The sequence below is a fragment of the Chiloscyllium punctatum genome, chromosome 40, assembly GCF_047496795.1.
Source record: "Chiloscyllium punctatum isolate Juve2018m chromosome 40, sChiPun1.3, whole genome shotgun sequence".
Lineage (NCBI taxonomy): Eukaryota > Metazoa > Chordata > Chondrichthyes > Orectolobiformes > Hemiscylliidae > Chiloscyllium > Chiloscyllium punctatum.
In genome coordinates this window covers 26,188,330-26,203,065 of record NC_092778.1, presented here as the reverse complement: position 1 = coordinate 26,203,065, position 14,736 = coordinate 26,188,330, and the positions used below count along the sequence as shown (strand labels likewise).

Below are 14,736 nucleotides of genomic sequence, written 5' to 3'. Positions count from 1 at the left end.
AAATAGCTCTGAAAAACAAGCAGAATATATTCGACCATAAGACCATAAGACATAGGAGTGGAAGTAAGGCCACTTGGCCCATCAAGTCCACTCCGCTATTCAATCATGGCTGATGGGCATTTCAACTCCACTTACCCGCATTCTCCCTGTAGCCCTTAATTCCTTGTGACATCAAGAATTTATCAATCTCTGCCTTGAAGACATTTAGCATCCCAGCCTCCACTGCACTCTGCGGCAATGAATTCCACAGGCCAACCACTCTCTGGCTGAAGAAATGTCTCTGCATTTCTATTCTGAATTTACCCCCTCTAATTCTAAGGCTGTGTCCATGGGTCCTAGTCTCCTCGCCTAACGGAAACAATTTCCTAGCATCCACCCTTTCCAAGCCATGTATTATCTTGTAAGTTTCTATTAGATCTCCACTTAATCTTCTAAACTCCAATGAATACAGGATCCTCAGCCGTTCCTCGTATGTTAGACCTACCATTCCAGGGATCATCCATGTGAATCTTTGCTGGACACGCTCCAGTGCCAGTATGTCCTTCCTGAGGTGTGGGGACCAAAACTGGATAGTACTCCAAATGGGGTCTAACCAGAGCTTTATAAAGTCTCAGTAGCACAATGGTGCTTTAACATTCCAACCCTCTTGAGATAACTGACAACATTGCATTTGCTTTCTTAATCACAGACTCAATCTGCATGTTGACCTTTAGAGAATCCTCGACTAGCACTCCCAGATCCCTTTGTACTTTGGCTTTATGAATTTTCTCACCGTTTAGAAAGTAGTCCATGCTTGTATTCTTTTTTCCAAAATGCAAGACCTTGCATTTGCTCACATTGAATTCCATCAGCCATTTCCTGGACCAATCTCCCAAACTGTCTAGATCCTTCTGCAGCCTCCCCACTTCCTCAGTACTACCTGCCTGTCCACCTAGCTTTGTATCATCGGCAAACTTCGCTAGAATGTCCCCAGTCCCTTCATCCAGATCATTAATATATAACGTGAACAGCTGCAGCCCCAACACTAAACCCTGCGAGACACCGCTTGTCACCGGCTGCCATTCTGAAAAAGAACCTTTTATCCCAACTCTCTGCCTTTTGTCAGACAGCCAATCCTCAATCCATACCAGTAGCTCACCTTGAACACCATGGGCCCTCACCTTGCTCAGCAGCCTCCTGTGTGGCACCTTATCAAAGGCCTTTTGGAAGTCTAGATAGATCACATCCACTGGGTTCCCTGGTCTAACCTACTTGTCACCTCTTCAAAGAATTCCAACAGGTTTGTCAGACACGACCTCCCCTTACTAAATCCATGTTGACTTGTTCTAATCCAATCCTGCTTTTCCAAGAATTTAGAGACGTCATCCTTAATTAAATATTCTAGAATTTTACCAACAACCAAGATTAGGCTAATTGGCCTATAATTTTCCATCTTTTGTCTTGATCCTTTCTTGAACAAGGGGGTTACAACAGCGATCCTCCAATCATCCGGGACTTTCCCTGACTCCAGTGACTTTTGAAAGACCTCAACCAATGCCTCTGCTATTTCCTCAGCCACCTCCCTCAGAACTTTAGGATGTAGCCCATCGGGGCTAGGAGATTTATCAATTTTAAGACCTTTTAGCTTTTCTAGCACTCAGCACTCAGTTGGAGAAACTCAGCATGTCAGGCAGCATTTGTAGAGATTTTAAATGTCAAATTGGACGCAACACATTAACTTTTTCTCCCTATACATGTGATGTCAAGTTTGTTTATCACTTTCTGCTTATATTTCAAATTTCCAGAATTCAGAGTATTTTGCTTTTATTACACAGTTATTAGTTGCTCCACTCTTACCTGGATACATTCAAGAAAAGCTCTGCTAAGGGTTGACCAATTCCAGTCAGGTCACCTTTCAAAAGTAACTTTATACTTTCTTCTATCTTAGGCCACAAAAATATTATGGCAACCGGATACATGGTTCCCGACACCTTGGATAGTAGCTTTAGAGCCTGTTGGACATTGGAAGTGATATCTGACCTCAGAAAATCTTCAATGTGACCAGTAATTGCACAGATACAATCTGACCAATCATCAGAATGCAAAACTGTAACTTTGTTAGTTAACTGGGTTTTGCTACTATTTCCCAGAGTAGCATGTGTGGAACATTGTAAAGAGAAAGACAAAATGCTTGCTAAAAGTTGGCTAGCTGTTGAGGCCACAAATATACTGGGATCCTTCTGAAGCTGTATAATCTCATCGATACATCCTGTTGATAAAAAGGAGAAAGTAAATGTTATTTTTTGCTGAAATTAGTAACAGGACATATAGCAATTTTCCTGATAAAATAGAAAACCAAACAGAGTGCCATACACTCATCTACTGGCGTCATTTTTATAAAAGTTGTGATGTAGCACTTTCACATTAATGCATATACACAGGTTTCATTAACCTGCTATTACCAATGACGTAAAACACTTTTCACAACTTAAAATGGGGCAAGTTCAATGTAAATAAAGGCTTACAGAACTAGTTAATCAAGCAGTTTCAGTGATATAATCAAAACACAGGCCTGATCCAAACTTTAAAAACAATGCTGGCTAAAACACAAATAATTAACCTTTGTGAAAATTCAGAAACAGTTCTTGCAAGTTTGTGATTGTATGAAAAATGATTTATATGTATTAACATTTTTTTGCATGAGTTCAAACCAGGATGTTAGTCTGTTTTTGGAAAGGTATTTGAAAATTAACTCCGTCAATCGTATCAGAACCATGATTTTAAATCAGTACGTGTCAGTGAATAGATGATCCGAGATTTCTTGGAATGTCAATGGAAGTTTGTTTCTACTGTAGTGGTAGAAGAAAGTGAGGAGGACTTCAGATGCTGGAGAGTAGAATCGAAAAGTTTGGCGCTGAAAAAAGCACAGCAGGTCAGGCAGCATCCGAGGAGCAGGAGAGTTGACATTGTGGGTCAACTCATAGGAATGGACTGCAGCGATTCAAGAAGACAGTTCACCATCAACTTCCCAAGGGGAAATAGGGATGGGCTATCAATGCTGGCCAGCCAGGGATGCCCACGTCCCAAAAATGAATTTTGAAAAAGCCTATAATCAGGAATGATATACTGCAGGGGCATACAACTGGAGAAGAAAAGCATTTAAATACATGTGATTGCTTTTGGGTTTGAAATAATCAAGGATTGATTTTAGCTTGGTAAAGCCTAAACATTGGAAAACCTTTGGGGTTCAGTTCATAGAGGACCTTACTGAAATCATTTGACAGCATTGTTATGAAGATGTGGGTGAACTATACCCTTTAAGAGAGTTAAAAGATAGCAGTGACAGCACCAAGTGTTTTAAATAAGGTACAACGTAACATGTGCTCCAGCTTCTGGAGTAGCTGGTTGGCTGGAAATGACAAAAAACACATTCGAATTAGACCAATCAGTTTAACTTATATCCCGAAAAATACCAAAATCTAATCAAGTTTGAATTGAGTATATTGACAATCTGAAAAGCCAATGACACAATCCAATGCTCTGGGGTATAAGACCAGGGAAAAATTGAACGGTTGAGAGGAAACTGCCAAGCCCCAGCAGGTAAAAGACTATCTGAAAAAGTAGCTCTCTTAAAAGTACCTTTAGCAATCAGTAACTTGTGACGCAGAAATTCCTAAGAAGAAGAAAAGAAAATACAGGAAGATCTAAATAGAAGATCCGAAAGCTGCCTAGTTTTGAGATAAGAAGCGTTGTTTTGTAAATTTTAATTGGGAGTTTTATCAGACTAGTATTATAAAAAGGTAAAAGATAGGTTAGAGTAAGAACTTGTACATAGTTGTTAGTTAATTATTCAGTAACACTTTAAGAAATAAAGTTGTTAGTTTTTACTTTAAATACTCTTGGCAACTCGAATTTCTACAGATTACTGCATGGGATAATTCTTTTCTGTGTTGCAGGTTTTAAATTAAGCAGGAGAGTTTACCCCGTGTCATAACAGTTTAGTCTCGCCTAAATTGTTTAGATTGTTTAGATCAGTTAGGATGTAAGTTACTTCAAAGAAAGAATTTAAATAACTTACTTCCTAACTGATCGGAATAATCTTTTTCTAGGCAAGACTTTATTGTCAACTGACTTCAGTAAGGTCCCCTATGAATTGAACCCCAAAGGTGTCCCAATCTTTGGGCTTTTCTAAGCTAAGACCATAAGTATTTGGTTACAAATCTGCATTGGTTATTCGAAGCTGAGAAATTCCAAGATCTCAGTTATGTGAAGACTGAAGGATAAGACTTCAGAGCTCAAAGGACAGAAACTGAGGAATTTCGTGAAACCTAGAGATTTGATTGGGAAAGGAAATTTTGCTGGCTGGTAAGAACTGTTATTTAATATTGTTGGATAGTAGATGGGATTTTGGTTTGCTTTGTGTTTTGAAATGTTTAAAACTGTATTTTACTTAGAGAAATTGTTTTTTATTTTGTTCTTGTTTCTTATACGATAAATTGCTGTTTATTGTTAAAACCAATTGACAGCCTTATGTTCTTACTTTTCACAGAAAAAGCATGGTATTAAATCAAAGAAAACCATGAAAATGATGGATCTGATTTGGCCAGTAGTAAAATTAGCAGGTATCATAGCATGACAAAAGACAAAATAGGTAATAGTTACAATCCCAGGGATAAATACAAAATGTTCCGGTGTTGGAATAAATATGCAGAGACAGCCTCCTCAAACTGCACAGATACAAAATGGTTAAGGTAAAGGAACCATTGTCTCCCAGTGGAATACAAGGCTGCTCTCTCATTAGAAAGAGATAACTGGTGATGGATTAACTTAAAGGTCACCATGTCTTATAGGCGATGTGTTCCAGGAGTGAGCTTGAGAAGGCAAGACTTTCACTGTGTCCTTAAGCCAGTGCAGGAAGTTAACTCACACTGTTGACATCACTCTGCATCACAAACTAGCCATCCATCAAACTGAACTAACTGGCCCCAAAACAGAAGGAATTACTACTCCATATTTGTTTCTTAAGTTTCTATACATTTCAGGCTTTCACTATCCATTAATCATGCACACGAGACTTTTCATTAACCTTAATATTTACAACAGAAATTGTCTGCATTCAAAAAAAATCAGACGAAGGGATTACCATATTTATAGAGAAACCGAATTACAGCCTCATGCTGCAACATATTTTGGATCCCTAAGAGCCATCCACTTCGTACAGTTGCTTCCTCCCACGCTTCTGTTCCAAGGTTTGTCGGATTCCCAAATAGGCTGCTCATAATTCCATTATCCTGAGACAGCAACAACATTGATTGGACAAACATTTTTGATTGGTAAACATTAATCAAAAATAAATTATTTCATAGAAAAATTTTTTGAGCTGCCACTTCATCTTTTTTCAGCAATTTAAAATAGAAAATCAAGAAAATTACAGTCAGGTGATGATTATCAACTTGCCGTCTTGTGGGCCTAAGTGATTTCCCAATCATCCCTTCTTTTCCCACCACCGCAAAAAATTGAAAGCCCAAGACAGACAGAATACCATTCAAATGGGACTTTCTTTAATTTTACGTTAATACAAAGCATTAACATGATACAAAAGGATATTTTACTTCAGTCAAAACTACCAGGAATTGTGCTTTCAGTCAAATTTAAAGTAAACATATCATTGAAGTTACTGACTTCTTGCATTTACGTAGTGCTGCTAAGACACCCTTAGGCACTTTAAAGATGCATTGTCAAACATAATTTGACAGTGCCGCATAAGGAGTAGTAGAGTGATGTCTAAAAGCTTGATTATAAACAGGCCAGAGAGAAATTATGGGCCCTGGTGCACCTCCCATTTTCATTCTTCCGTCTGCCCATCCTTCGATTGCCCAGAATATTGATCATCATGGGGAAAAACTGTTTTATATTGTTTTAGCAATAGTTTATTGGCTTTTGTCCTCTATGCATCTATTTATAAATCTATTGAAAGCTCATGCTTCTATATAACTTTAAAACTACATCTTTAATAAATAATTACACAAAACATAGTCATTCATATTATATGAAACTAGCTCCACTTTACTGAAACAAAAGCAGAAATTGCTAGTGAAACTTATCAGGTCTGGCAGCATCTGCAGGGAGAAAGCAAAGTTAATGTTTTGACTTGATGACACTTCATCTGGACAGCAACATCCAAAATACATGGGCTTTCATCATAGAAAAATTACACTTTGCATTAAGTTATCAATATGTTCTCATCTTAAATTTAAATTAATCACATCTACAAATCCCCAGCCTGGAACACACAGCAGCAGAGCAAATTGCTGCTGATGCTGAAAATCTGAAATCTGAAAAAAAATTATTGAAATGCTCAGCAGGTAAGGCATAGAAAAACAGATTCAACTCATCAGATTCACAGGCTTCACAAATTTTGGTGAGGGGTTTCTCTGCACAACCGCCTTCAGACATACTGAATATTTTGAACACTTGTGGTTTCTACTTGAGCTAAAATAACTCCTTTTGCCAGTCTTTGAAAAAGCAGATTTCTTATGAGCATCTCACTTCTCTTCAGCAAAAAGCCCAGCAGCTGCTGAGTTTGGGTATGGCATAATAAAACACATGAATTTAAAATATCAATGACAAAACAACTTGCTGCGTAAAATCATAAAGCAATCATGAGTAATTAACAAAATACTACAGGGGAACCTCAATTATCTGTATATCAATTATCCAAAAATCGGATTATCCAAAGGAGATCTCGAGCTCCCAATAGAAACATTACATCAAAGACGTGTTCCAAAACTGATTGCGTCTTTGTTTACAGTGATTAAATAGTCTCTGTCTCCAAATGACTGACCTCCCACCTTCTCGCTCTCCCCACACTTTCCCTGGGGTTGTAGAGGGGTGTACCCTAACCAACCCCCACCCCCCAACTTCCCAGGAATAATCTCTCCAACATTGTCCTGTGCAGGGTAAATGTCAAACCTGTCAAAAAGTTGTAGTAAAAAGTTGAGACTGTGTGCACGCTATTTGGAGACTTACCCCACAAACGCAGCTCAGCAGCAACAGTTGTTGTTGGTGTCCAGTCAGGATGCCCCGGAGAGGGGTCGGGGTGAACAGGGGAGGTGGCAGGGGGCAGTGTTGAGAGTGAGCGCTCACGCGCTTTGTGCTGGGGAGCGGGGTTGGACCGGGTAGGGGGGGGCGCAGGGCAGGTTTGGAAGGTGGGGGTGGGGTTGGCGTTGGCGGCAGGGATTTGGGGGTGGGTGGGGTTGGACAGGATTGGGGGGCAGGGGGTATTGGACCAGTTGAGGGGTGGGGTTGGGGACATGGTTTGGGGGCACAGGGTTTGATGAGGGGATGGGTGTGGGAGGTGGAGTTGGACCGGGTTGGGGACAGGGTTGGACGGGGCTCTGGGGATGAGTGGGGGTTCGCGCGCTTTGTGCTGGGGGCGGAGGCGGTGTTGGAACAGGTTGGAGGGCGGTGCTGGACGGGGAGGCAGGCGGGGGCGGAGTGCCACGCAATGTGCGCTGCTGCTTGTCTCCTGAATTTTAAAAGCACCAAACATTTAAAAGCAGACTTTTAAATTCTGAGCCCCAGGGGAAAGCTCAAATTAGCCTCGAATAGCCTCACATCTCCTGCTGGAAAAGTTTTGGAATTCATCACAATTGTGGCTGATCGGCTAACGCAATAGCCTAATTCTGCTTTCTCCCTAGATGCTATATCTATCCACATCTTGATTTTCCAAATAATCTATTATCCGAATGAAATAGTGCCCACCCATGTCATTCAGATAATCGAGTTTCCACTGTATATGAAATGCAAAGCAGTAGAGCTAACTATTTTCTTTTGCCTGTTCAACTTTAGAATCAGAGCTTAAAAACAATGGACCAGCACCCAAAACATGATCACTGGAAAGGGGAGGGAACTAGGGTGAGTTAAGGAATTACCTTGTCCTCGGGTGGTGCACACTGCATACCGACCTTTGCAGAATTCATATGAGAATGTGTGTCAGAAATGGTTTGTCATCCAGCTTGGATTTTGGTCCTCTCCAAACCCAGTGTGTGAATAGATTTTTGGGGGTGCATTCATTTCTGTGTGTGTGTAATATATATACACACATACATGTCCACCAAGCAGCCTCTGCCTTTTACATGTGCAATTCAATCCTAGCCTCAGTGTACATGCGCACACACACTCACACAAACTTGCACTCTTCCTCACACACACAGACACAAAAATGCTCTCTCTCACACTTATGAGCACTCACTCTTGCTAACATTCGTACACACACAAACACTCTATTACACTTATGCGCACTCACCTTCTTACACACAAATCTGCACTCTCTCAAACATGCTCTCACAGAATCTCAGAATTATTATGGTGCAGAAAGAGGCCATTCAGCCCTTCATGTCAGCACCGGCTCTATTATCTCGTTACTATCTCCTGTCTTTATCCCATATCACTGCACAACATTACTATTCAAAAAAAAATCCAAAGAGACAGTGGATGTATTATTGTAATTTTCTAAAAATCCTTGGATTCTGGAGAAGTACCAAACATTGGAAAACTGTTAATGGAGACAAAAGGCTGATTAGCCTCACATCTATTGTTGGAAAAGCTTTGGAATTCATCACGATCATGGCTGATTGGCCAATGCAATAGCCTAATCCTGCTCTCTCCCCAGATGCTATATCTACCCACATCTAGAATACATTCAATATTTTGGCATCAACTATTTCCTGTGGTAATGAATTCCACAGGCTCACCATATATTGGGTGAAGAAATGGCTCCTCATCTCTGTCCTAAATGATACACCCTGAGTCCTCAGACTGTGATCCCTGGTTCTGGATGCACCCACCATTGGGAACATCCTCCCTGCATTTACCAAGTTGAGACCAGTTAGAATTTTATAAGTCTCTATGAGATCACCCTCATTCATCTGAACTCTAGCGAAAACAATCTTAACCTAGTCAATCTCTCCTCATATGTCAGTCCTGCCATCCCTGGAATCAGCCTGGTAAACCTTTGCTGCACTCTCTCTCGAGAGCAAGAGCATTCTTCCTCAGAAAAGGAGACCAAAACTACACACAATATTTGCGGTGTGGCCTCACCAAAGCTCTGTATAACTACAACAACACATCCCTGCTCTTGTACTCGAACCTCTCGCAATGAAGGCCAACAGACCATTTGCCTTCTTTACCGCCTGCTGCACCTGCACGCATACCTTCAGCGACTGGTGCACGCTCCCCTCTCCCAATTTACAGCCATTCAGGTAGTAGCTTGCCTTCTTGATTTTGCTTCCAAAGTGAATAACCTCACATTTATCCAAATTATACTGCATCTGTCAATGATTTGTCCGTTGGTATCATCCACAAACTTTGAGATGTTACATTTTGTTCCCTTATCCAAACCATTAATATATACTGTGTTACATTTTGTTCCCTTATCCAAATCATTAATATAGACGGTGTTATATTTTGTTCCCTGACCCAAATCACTAATATACAGATCATAGAACATTACAGCGCAGTCTTCGGACCTTAATGTTGCGCTGACCTGTGAAACAAATCTGAAGCCGATCTAACCTACACTATTCCATTTTCATCCATATGTCTATCTAATAAACACATAAATGCCCTTAAAGTTGGCGAGTCTACTACTGTTGCAGTCAGCGCATTCCAAGCCCCTACTACTCTCTGAGTAAACAACCTATCTCTGATAGTTGTCCTATATCTATCACCTCTCAATTTAAAGCCATGTCCTCTCATGCTGGCCATCAGATTCCGAGGGAAAAGGCTCTCACCCCATCTAACCCTCTGGTTATCTTACATGTCTCAATGAAGTCACCTTTCAACCTTCTTCTAACAAAAACAGCCTCAAGCCCCTCAGCCTTTCCTTGTAAGATATTCAAATATATTGGAATAGCTGGGGTCCTAGCACTGATCTCTGTGGCAACCTGCCAATTTGCAAAGAACCCTTAATTCCTACTCTTTGTTTCCTCTCTGCCAACCAGTTTCCTATCCATCTCAATGCACTCCCCCCACCCCAGTCCCATGCACTTTAACCTTGCATGAAAATTTCTTATGCAGGGCCTTGTCAAATGCTTTCTGAAAGTCTAAATATATCACATAGACTGGCTCCCCCTTGTCAATTCTACTAGTTACATCTTCATAGTATTCCATTGGATTTGTTAAGCATGATTTCCCCCTCATAAATCCATGCTGACTCTGTCTGATCCTGCCACTGCGTTCTAAATGCTCCACTATAAAGTCCGTTATCATACATTTGAGAATTTTCCCCACTACCAATGTTAGGCTTTCTCTCTACCTCCCTTTTTGAAGATTAGAGTGACATTAGCTACCCTCCAAACAGCAGGGACTGTATCAGAGTTTATAGAATCCTGGAAAAAAGTGAGAAGCTGGAGATCAGAGTCGAAAAATGCAGCACTGGAAAAGCACAGTAGGTCAGGCAGCATCCAAGGAACTGGAGAGTCAATGCTTTGGCCATAAGCCTGATGAAGGGAGAGCAAGTGTGCACATGAGAGGGAGTATGCAGGAGAGAGAGAGAGAGAGAGCGTGCGTGAAAGAGATAAGTGCGTGCACGTAAGAGAGACAGAGTGTGCACTTGAGAGAAAAGTGCAAATGCTCAAGAGTGCGGGTGCAAGACGGAGCGTGTGAGAGAGCATGCAAAAGACAGTGCGTGTGCATGCGAGAGAGCGCGTCAATGTAAGAGAGTGTGCAAGAGTGCAAGTGCAAGAGAGATGAGTGTGTGCGCAAAGGAGATTGCAAGTGAGAGGGAGAATGTGCACAAGGAGGATGTGCGTGAAGAGGGTGAGCGTGAGAGAGGGAGTTCACAAGAGTGTGCAAGAGTGCATGCACAAGACAGAATGAGAGAGTGCACACATGAGGCAGACAGTGCGTGTGTGCAGCAGAGTGTGCGCATGAAAGAGACAGCGTGTGCGAGATAGATACCACTTGTGAGTACTTGCGCAAGACAGCGTACACGACAGAGTTGTGCATGTGCGCAAATGAAGGTGTGCGCACGAGGGAGAGCACACAAGAGAGAACGAGTGGGCACACAACAAAGACAGTTTGCATGAGAGAGAGTGTGTGCGCAAGGGAGAGAACATGCGAGAGGGAGAGAGAGAGTGTGCATGCAAGAGAGAAGTATGCACGCATGAGTCGAGAGTGAGAGTGCACATGAGAAAAAGAGCACGTATATGAATGCGTGCATGCAATACAGTATATGTGACAGAGAGATGTGCTTGCACGCAATACAGTCTGCGTGTATGAGGGAGAACACATGAGAGAAAGTGAGTGGGCGCGAAAGCAAGTGCGTATATGAGAGTGCTTGCGAAAGAGAGTGCGTGTGCACGTGAGACAGACTATGCATGAGAGGTTGCTCATGCAAGGAAGTGCGTGCAAGAGACAGACAGCGTATGCACGCAACAGAGAGTGCGCATAGGAGATAAAGTGTACACGAAAGAGATGAAAAGAACGCATGAGCAAGTGACAGCATGCAAGGGATCAAATGTGCGTGAGTCAGGGTGCGCACAGAAGAGAGTGTGAACAAGTGGGAGGGAGAGAATGTGCGCATGAGAGAAAGTATGCACAACAAAGAGCACACGCAAGAAAGGGAATGTGCAGGTGAAGGAGGGAGTGCGTGAGAGAGCGTGCGAAAGAGAGCGGGTGTGCATGAGTTTGCACACGATACAGAGAGTGGGCAAGAGAGAGAGAGCATGCAAGAGAGTGCATGAGAGAGAGAGCGCGCACCAGACAGCGCATGTGAGAGACAGCGTGTATGACAGCAAGACAGACTGCATGCGAGAGAAAGTGTGTGCCAGAGAGAGAAAGTGCGCATGAGAGCACGTGAGAGAAATCACAAGAAAGAGGGCAAGCGAGAGATGGCGCAAGAGAGAGCGAATGCATGAGAGTGCATGCAAGAAAGGGTGCGAGAGAGAATGCATGCACAAGAGAGCATTTACAATAAAGTGCCTGTGAGAGAGTGTGCAGCATATGAGAGAGTGTGCAAAAGAGTGCGTGCAAGACAGTTGCAATACAGTGCATGAGAGAGTGTGCGAGAAAGAGATTGCGCTCGTGCAAGAGAGTGTACATGAGTGTGTGCACAGATGTGTGCGCACAAGAGAATATGCGCATGCGCACAAGGGAGAGACTGTGTGCATGTGAGAGTGCGTGCAAGAGATGTGCATGTGTACAACAGAGTGTGCATGTGAGAGTGTGCTATGAGTCAGTGTGCACAAGACACAGATTGCGTACGACACAGAATCTGACGAGAGTGTGCATGTGCGAAAGAAAGTAAATGCACAACAGCTAGCGAGTGCACGAGAAGTGCGTGTGCGAGAGAGAGAGAGACAGTGTGCACCCAAAAGACACAAATCATGCACACAAGAGAGACTGCACGTGAGAAAGACCCTGCATGTGGGACAGTGTATGAGTGCAAGAGAGACAGCAAGTACATGAGAGAGTGCGCGAGACAGAAAGCTGGAGTGAGGACTGTGGGTGCGTGCAAGAGACAGACTTACCATGAGAGGAAGTGCGTGAGAGAGACTACCTATGAGAACACGGATGGGTGAGAGAGAGTACGGGCAAGTGAGAATGCAGACAAGTGAGAGTGCACGCGAGATAGATTGAGACAGAGAGTGCACGAAAGACAGTGAGCAAGAGTGTGCGTGCGAGAACGTGCACGTGACAGAGTGTCACATGAAAAGGTGCATGCAATAGATTGCACAAGAGAGTGCATGCGAGAGAGCATGCATGAGAGAGGACGCGTGAGAATGCGCATGTGAGAGACAGGGTGTGTGCAATAAAGTGCACAAGAGACAGCGCATGCAAGAGTGGTTGCGTGAGAGAGCGTGTGAAAGAACACGCGAGATAGACTGCAAGAGAAGACGCATGACAGTGCACGAGAAATCATGGGAGTGCACTCGAAAGACTGTGCGAGAGACAAAGAGTATGTAAGAGTGCGTAGGAGAGAGAGTGCATGCGAGAGACAGACAGCATGCAAGAGAGTACGCGAGAGACTGCACATGCATGATAGAGTGCACGTGAGACTGAGAGTGTGCAGAAGAGTGCATGCAAGACAGAATGCGCATGGGAGAGAGAGTGCAAGTGCGAGGGTGTGCACACAACAGAGGCAAAGTATGCGAGAGGCAGAGCACGTGCGAGCAAGGGAGAGCACACTCGTGCGAAGGAGAGAAAGGCTGCTTGCGCAAGGGAGAGTCGGAGGACGTGCCCATTCGAGGGAGAGGTAGAAGACGTGCCAGTGCAGCAGATAGATACAGGACGAGTCCGCGCAAGGGCAAGAGAGGTTGCGTACATGAAGGAGAGCATGCACACGCGCAGAGGGCACAGACAAATGAGAGTGTGCATGCACAAGGGACAGCGCACACAAGACAGAGAGGGCATATGTGTGAGAGAGAGAATGCATGCAACATTGCACATGCAAGAGAGTGCCTGCACGAATGTGAGTGTGCAAGAGAGTGTGTGAGAGAAAGACAGCACATGCAAGAGAGTGAGTGTGAGAGACTGCACCAGAGGGAGCATGCAAGAGAGTGCACGAAACAGTGTGAGAGACAACACAAGAGAGAAAGGATGTAATATTGAGTGTGCCACAGAGAGCGTATGTGAGGAAGTGACTGTGCGTGAGAGAGAAACAGCACGTGAGAGAAACGGCGCAAAAGAGAAAGGGCGCACGAGTGAGCACGCAAGAGACAGAGGGCGCAAGACAGAGTGCAGAACGCGAGAGAGAGTGTGCACGCATGGATACCTATGTGACAGAATGGCAGTGCACGAGAGAGCGCATGTGAGACAGAGCACACGAGAGAGCAAGAGACAGAGCCCAAGAGAGAATGCACACGAGAGAGAGGATGAGAGGGTGAGAGCATGAGTGAAAGAGCGTGGGAGAGAGAGCGCACAAGGAGGCAAAGAGCTCGTGAGGGGGAGGGAGCACGTGAGAGGGAGAGTGAGTGAGGTGGGGGTGCACAAGAGAGTGCGAGAGAGTGTGCAAGGGAGAGAGTACACGAGAGACCGTACAAGAGATCATGTGCACGTGCGCGAGAGGGAGGGCACCCGCGCAAGGGAGAGTGGACCGGCCTGCATCTGGACAAGGGAGGGGGCACATGCACAATGGAGAGACAATATGTATGCAAAGCAGAGAGAGGGCGATGGCACAAGGAGCGAAAGGACGAGCGTGTGAGACAATAGAGGGCATACGGGAAGGAAGGAGCGACATGTACCAGAGGGAGATGGAACGAATGAAATACAAAGAGCACACATGAGATTGTTTGCGAGAAAGAGAGTAAGTGAGTGAGTGCATGAGTGTATGAGTGCGAGAAAGGATGCACACGAGAGACAGAAAACGAGCAGCAGTGTTCAAGAGTGGGTGCAAGAGACAGCGCACAAGAGAGTGCATGAGAGAGTAAGTGCGTGTGCGAGACAGAGTGGACACATGAGAGCGTGCGTGCAAGAGTGAGAGTGCATCGGAGGGAGCATGCAAGAGGTGCGCGTGGGAAAGTACATGCGCAAGAGTTTGCACACAAAAGATAGAGTGTGCAAGTGAGAGACAGAGTGCGCACAAGGGAGAGAGCAAACAAGAGAGCACGCACGAGACAGACAGCGCACAACAGACAGTGCACCTGCGTAAGGGACAGGAAGGGCACCTGCGCAAGGGAGAGGACACGCCTGTGTGTGGGAGAGATGGAGTAGGCGTCCACATGAGGAAGTGATAGAGGGAAGAGAGAAGCTGGG

The 14,736-nt window shown here is 44.0% G+C and overlaps 1 protein-coding gene across 2 annotated transcripts in view; it reads right to left on the bottom strand.

The window, feature by feature from the left end:
* Positions 1-14,736, bottom strand: part of brat1 (BRCA1-associated ATM activator 1) — a 69,741-nt gene that overhangs the window by 48,583 nt on the left and 6,422 nt on the right. For both annotated transcript variants that reach the window (XM_072559501.1, XM_072559502.1), the window contains 2 exons: positions 5,123-5,270; positions 1,837-2,248 (listed from right to left, as the gene is read on the bottom strand). In XM_072559501.1, the coding sequence (XP_072415602.1) occupies positions 1,837-2,248; positions 5,123-5,270 (560 nt within the window). The remainder of the gene's footprint in view (positions 1-1,836; positions 2,249-5,122; positions 5,271-14,736) is intronic.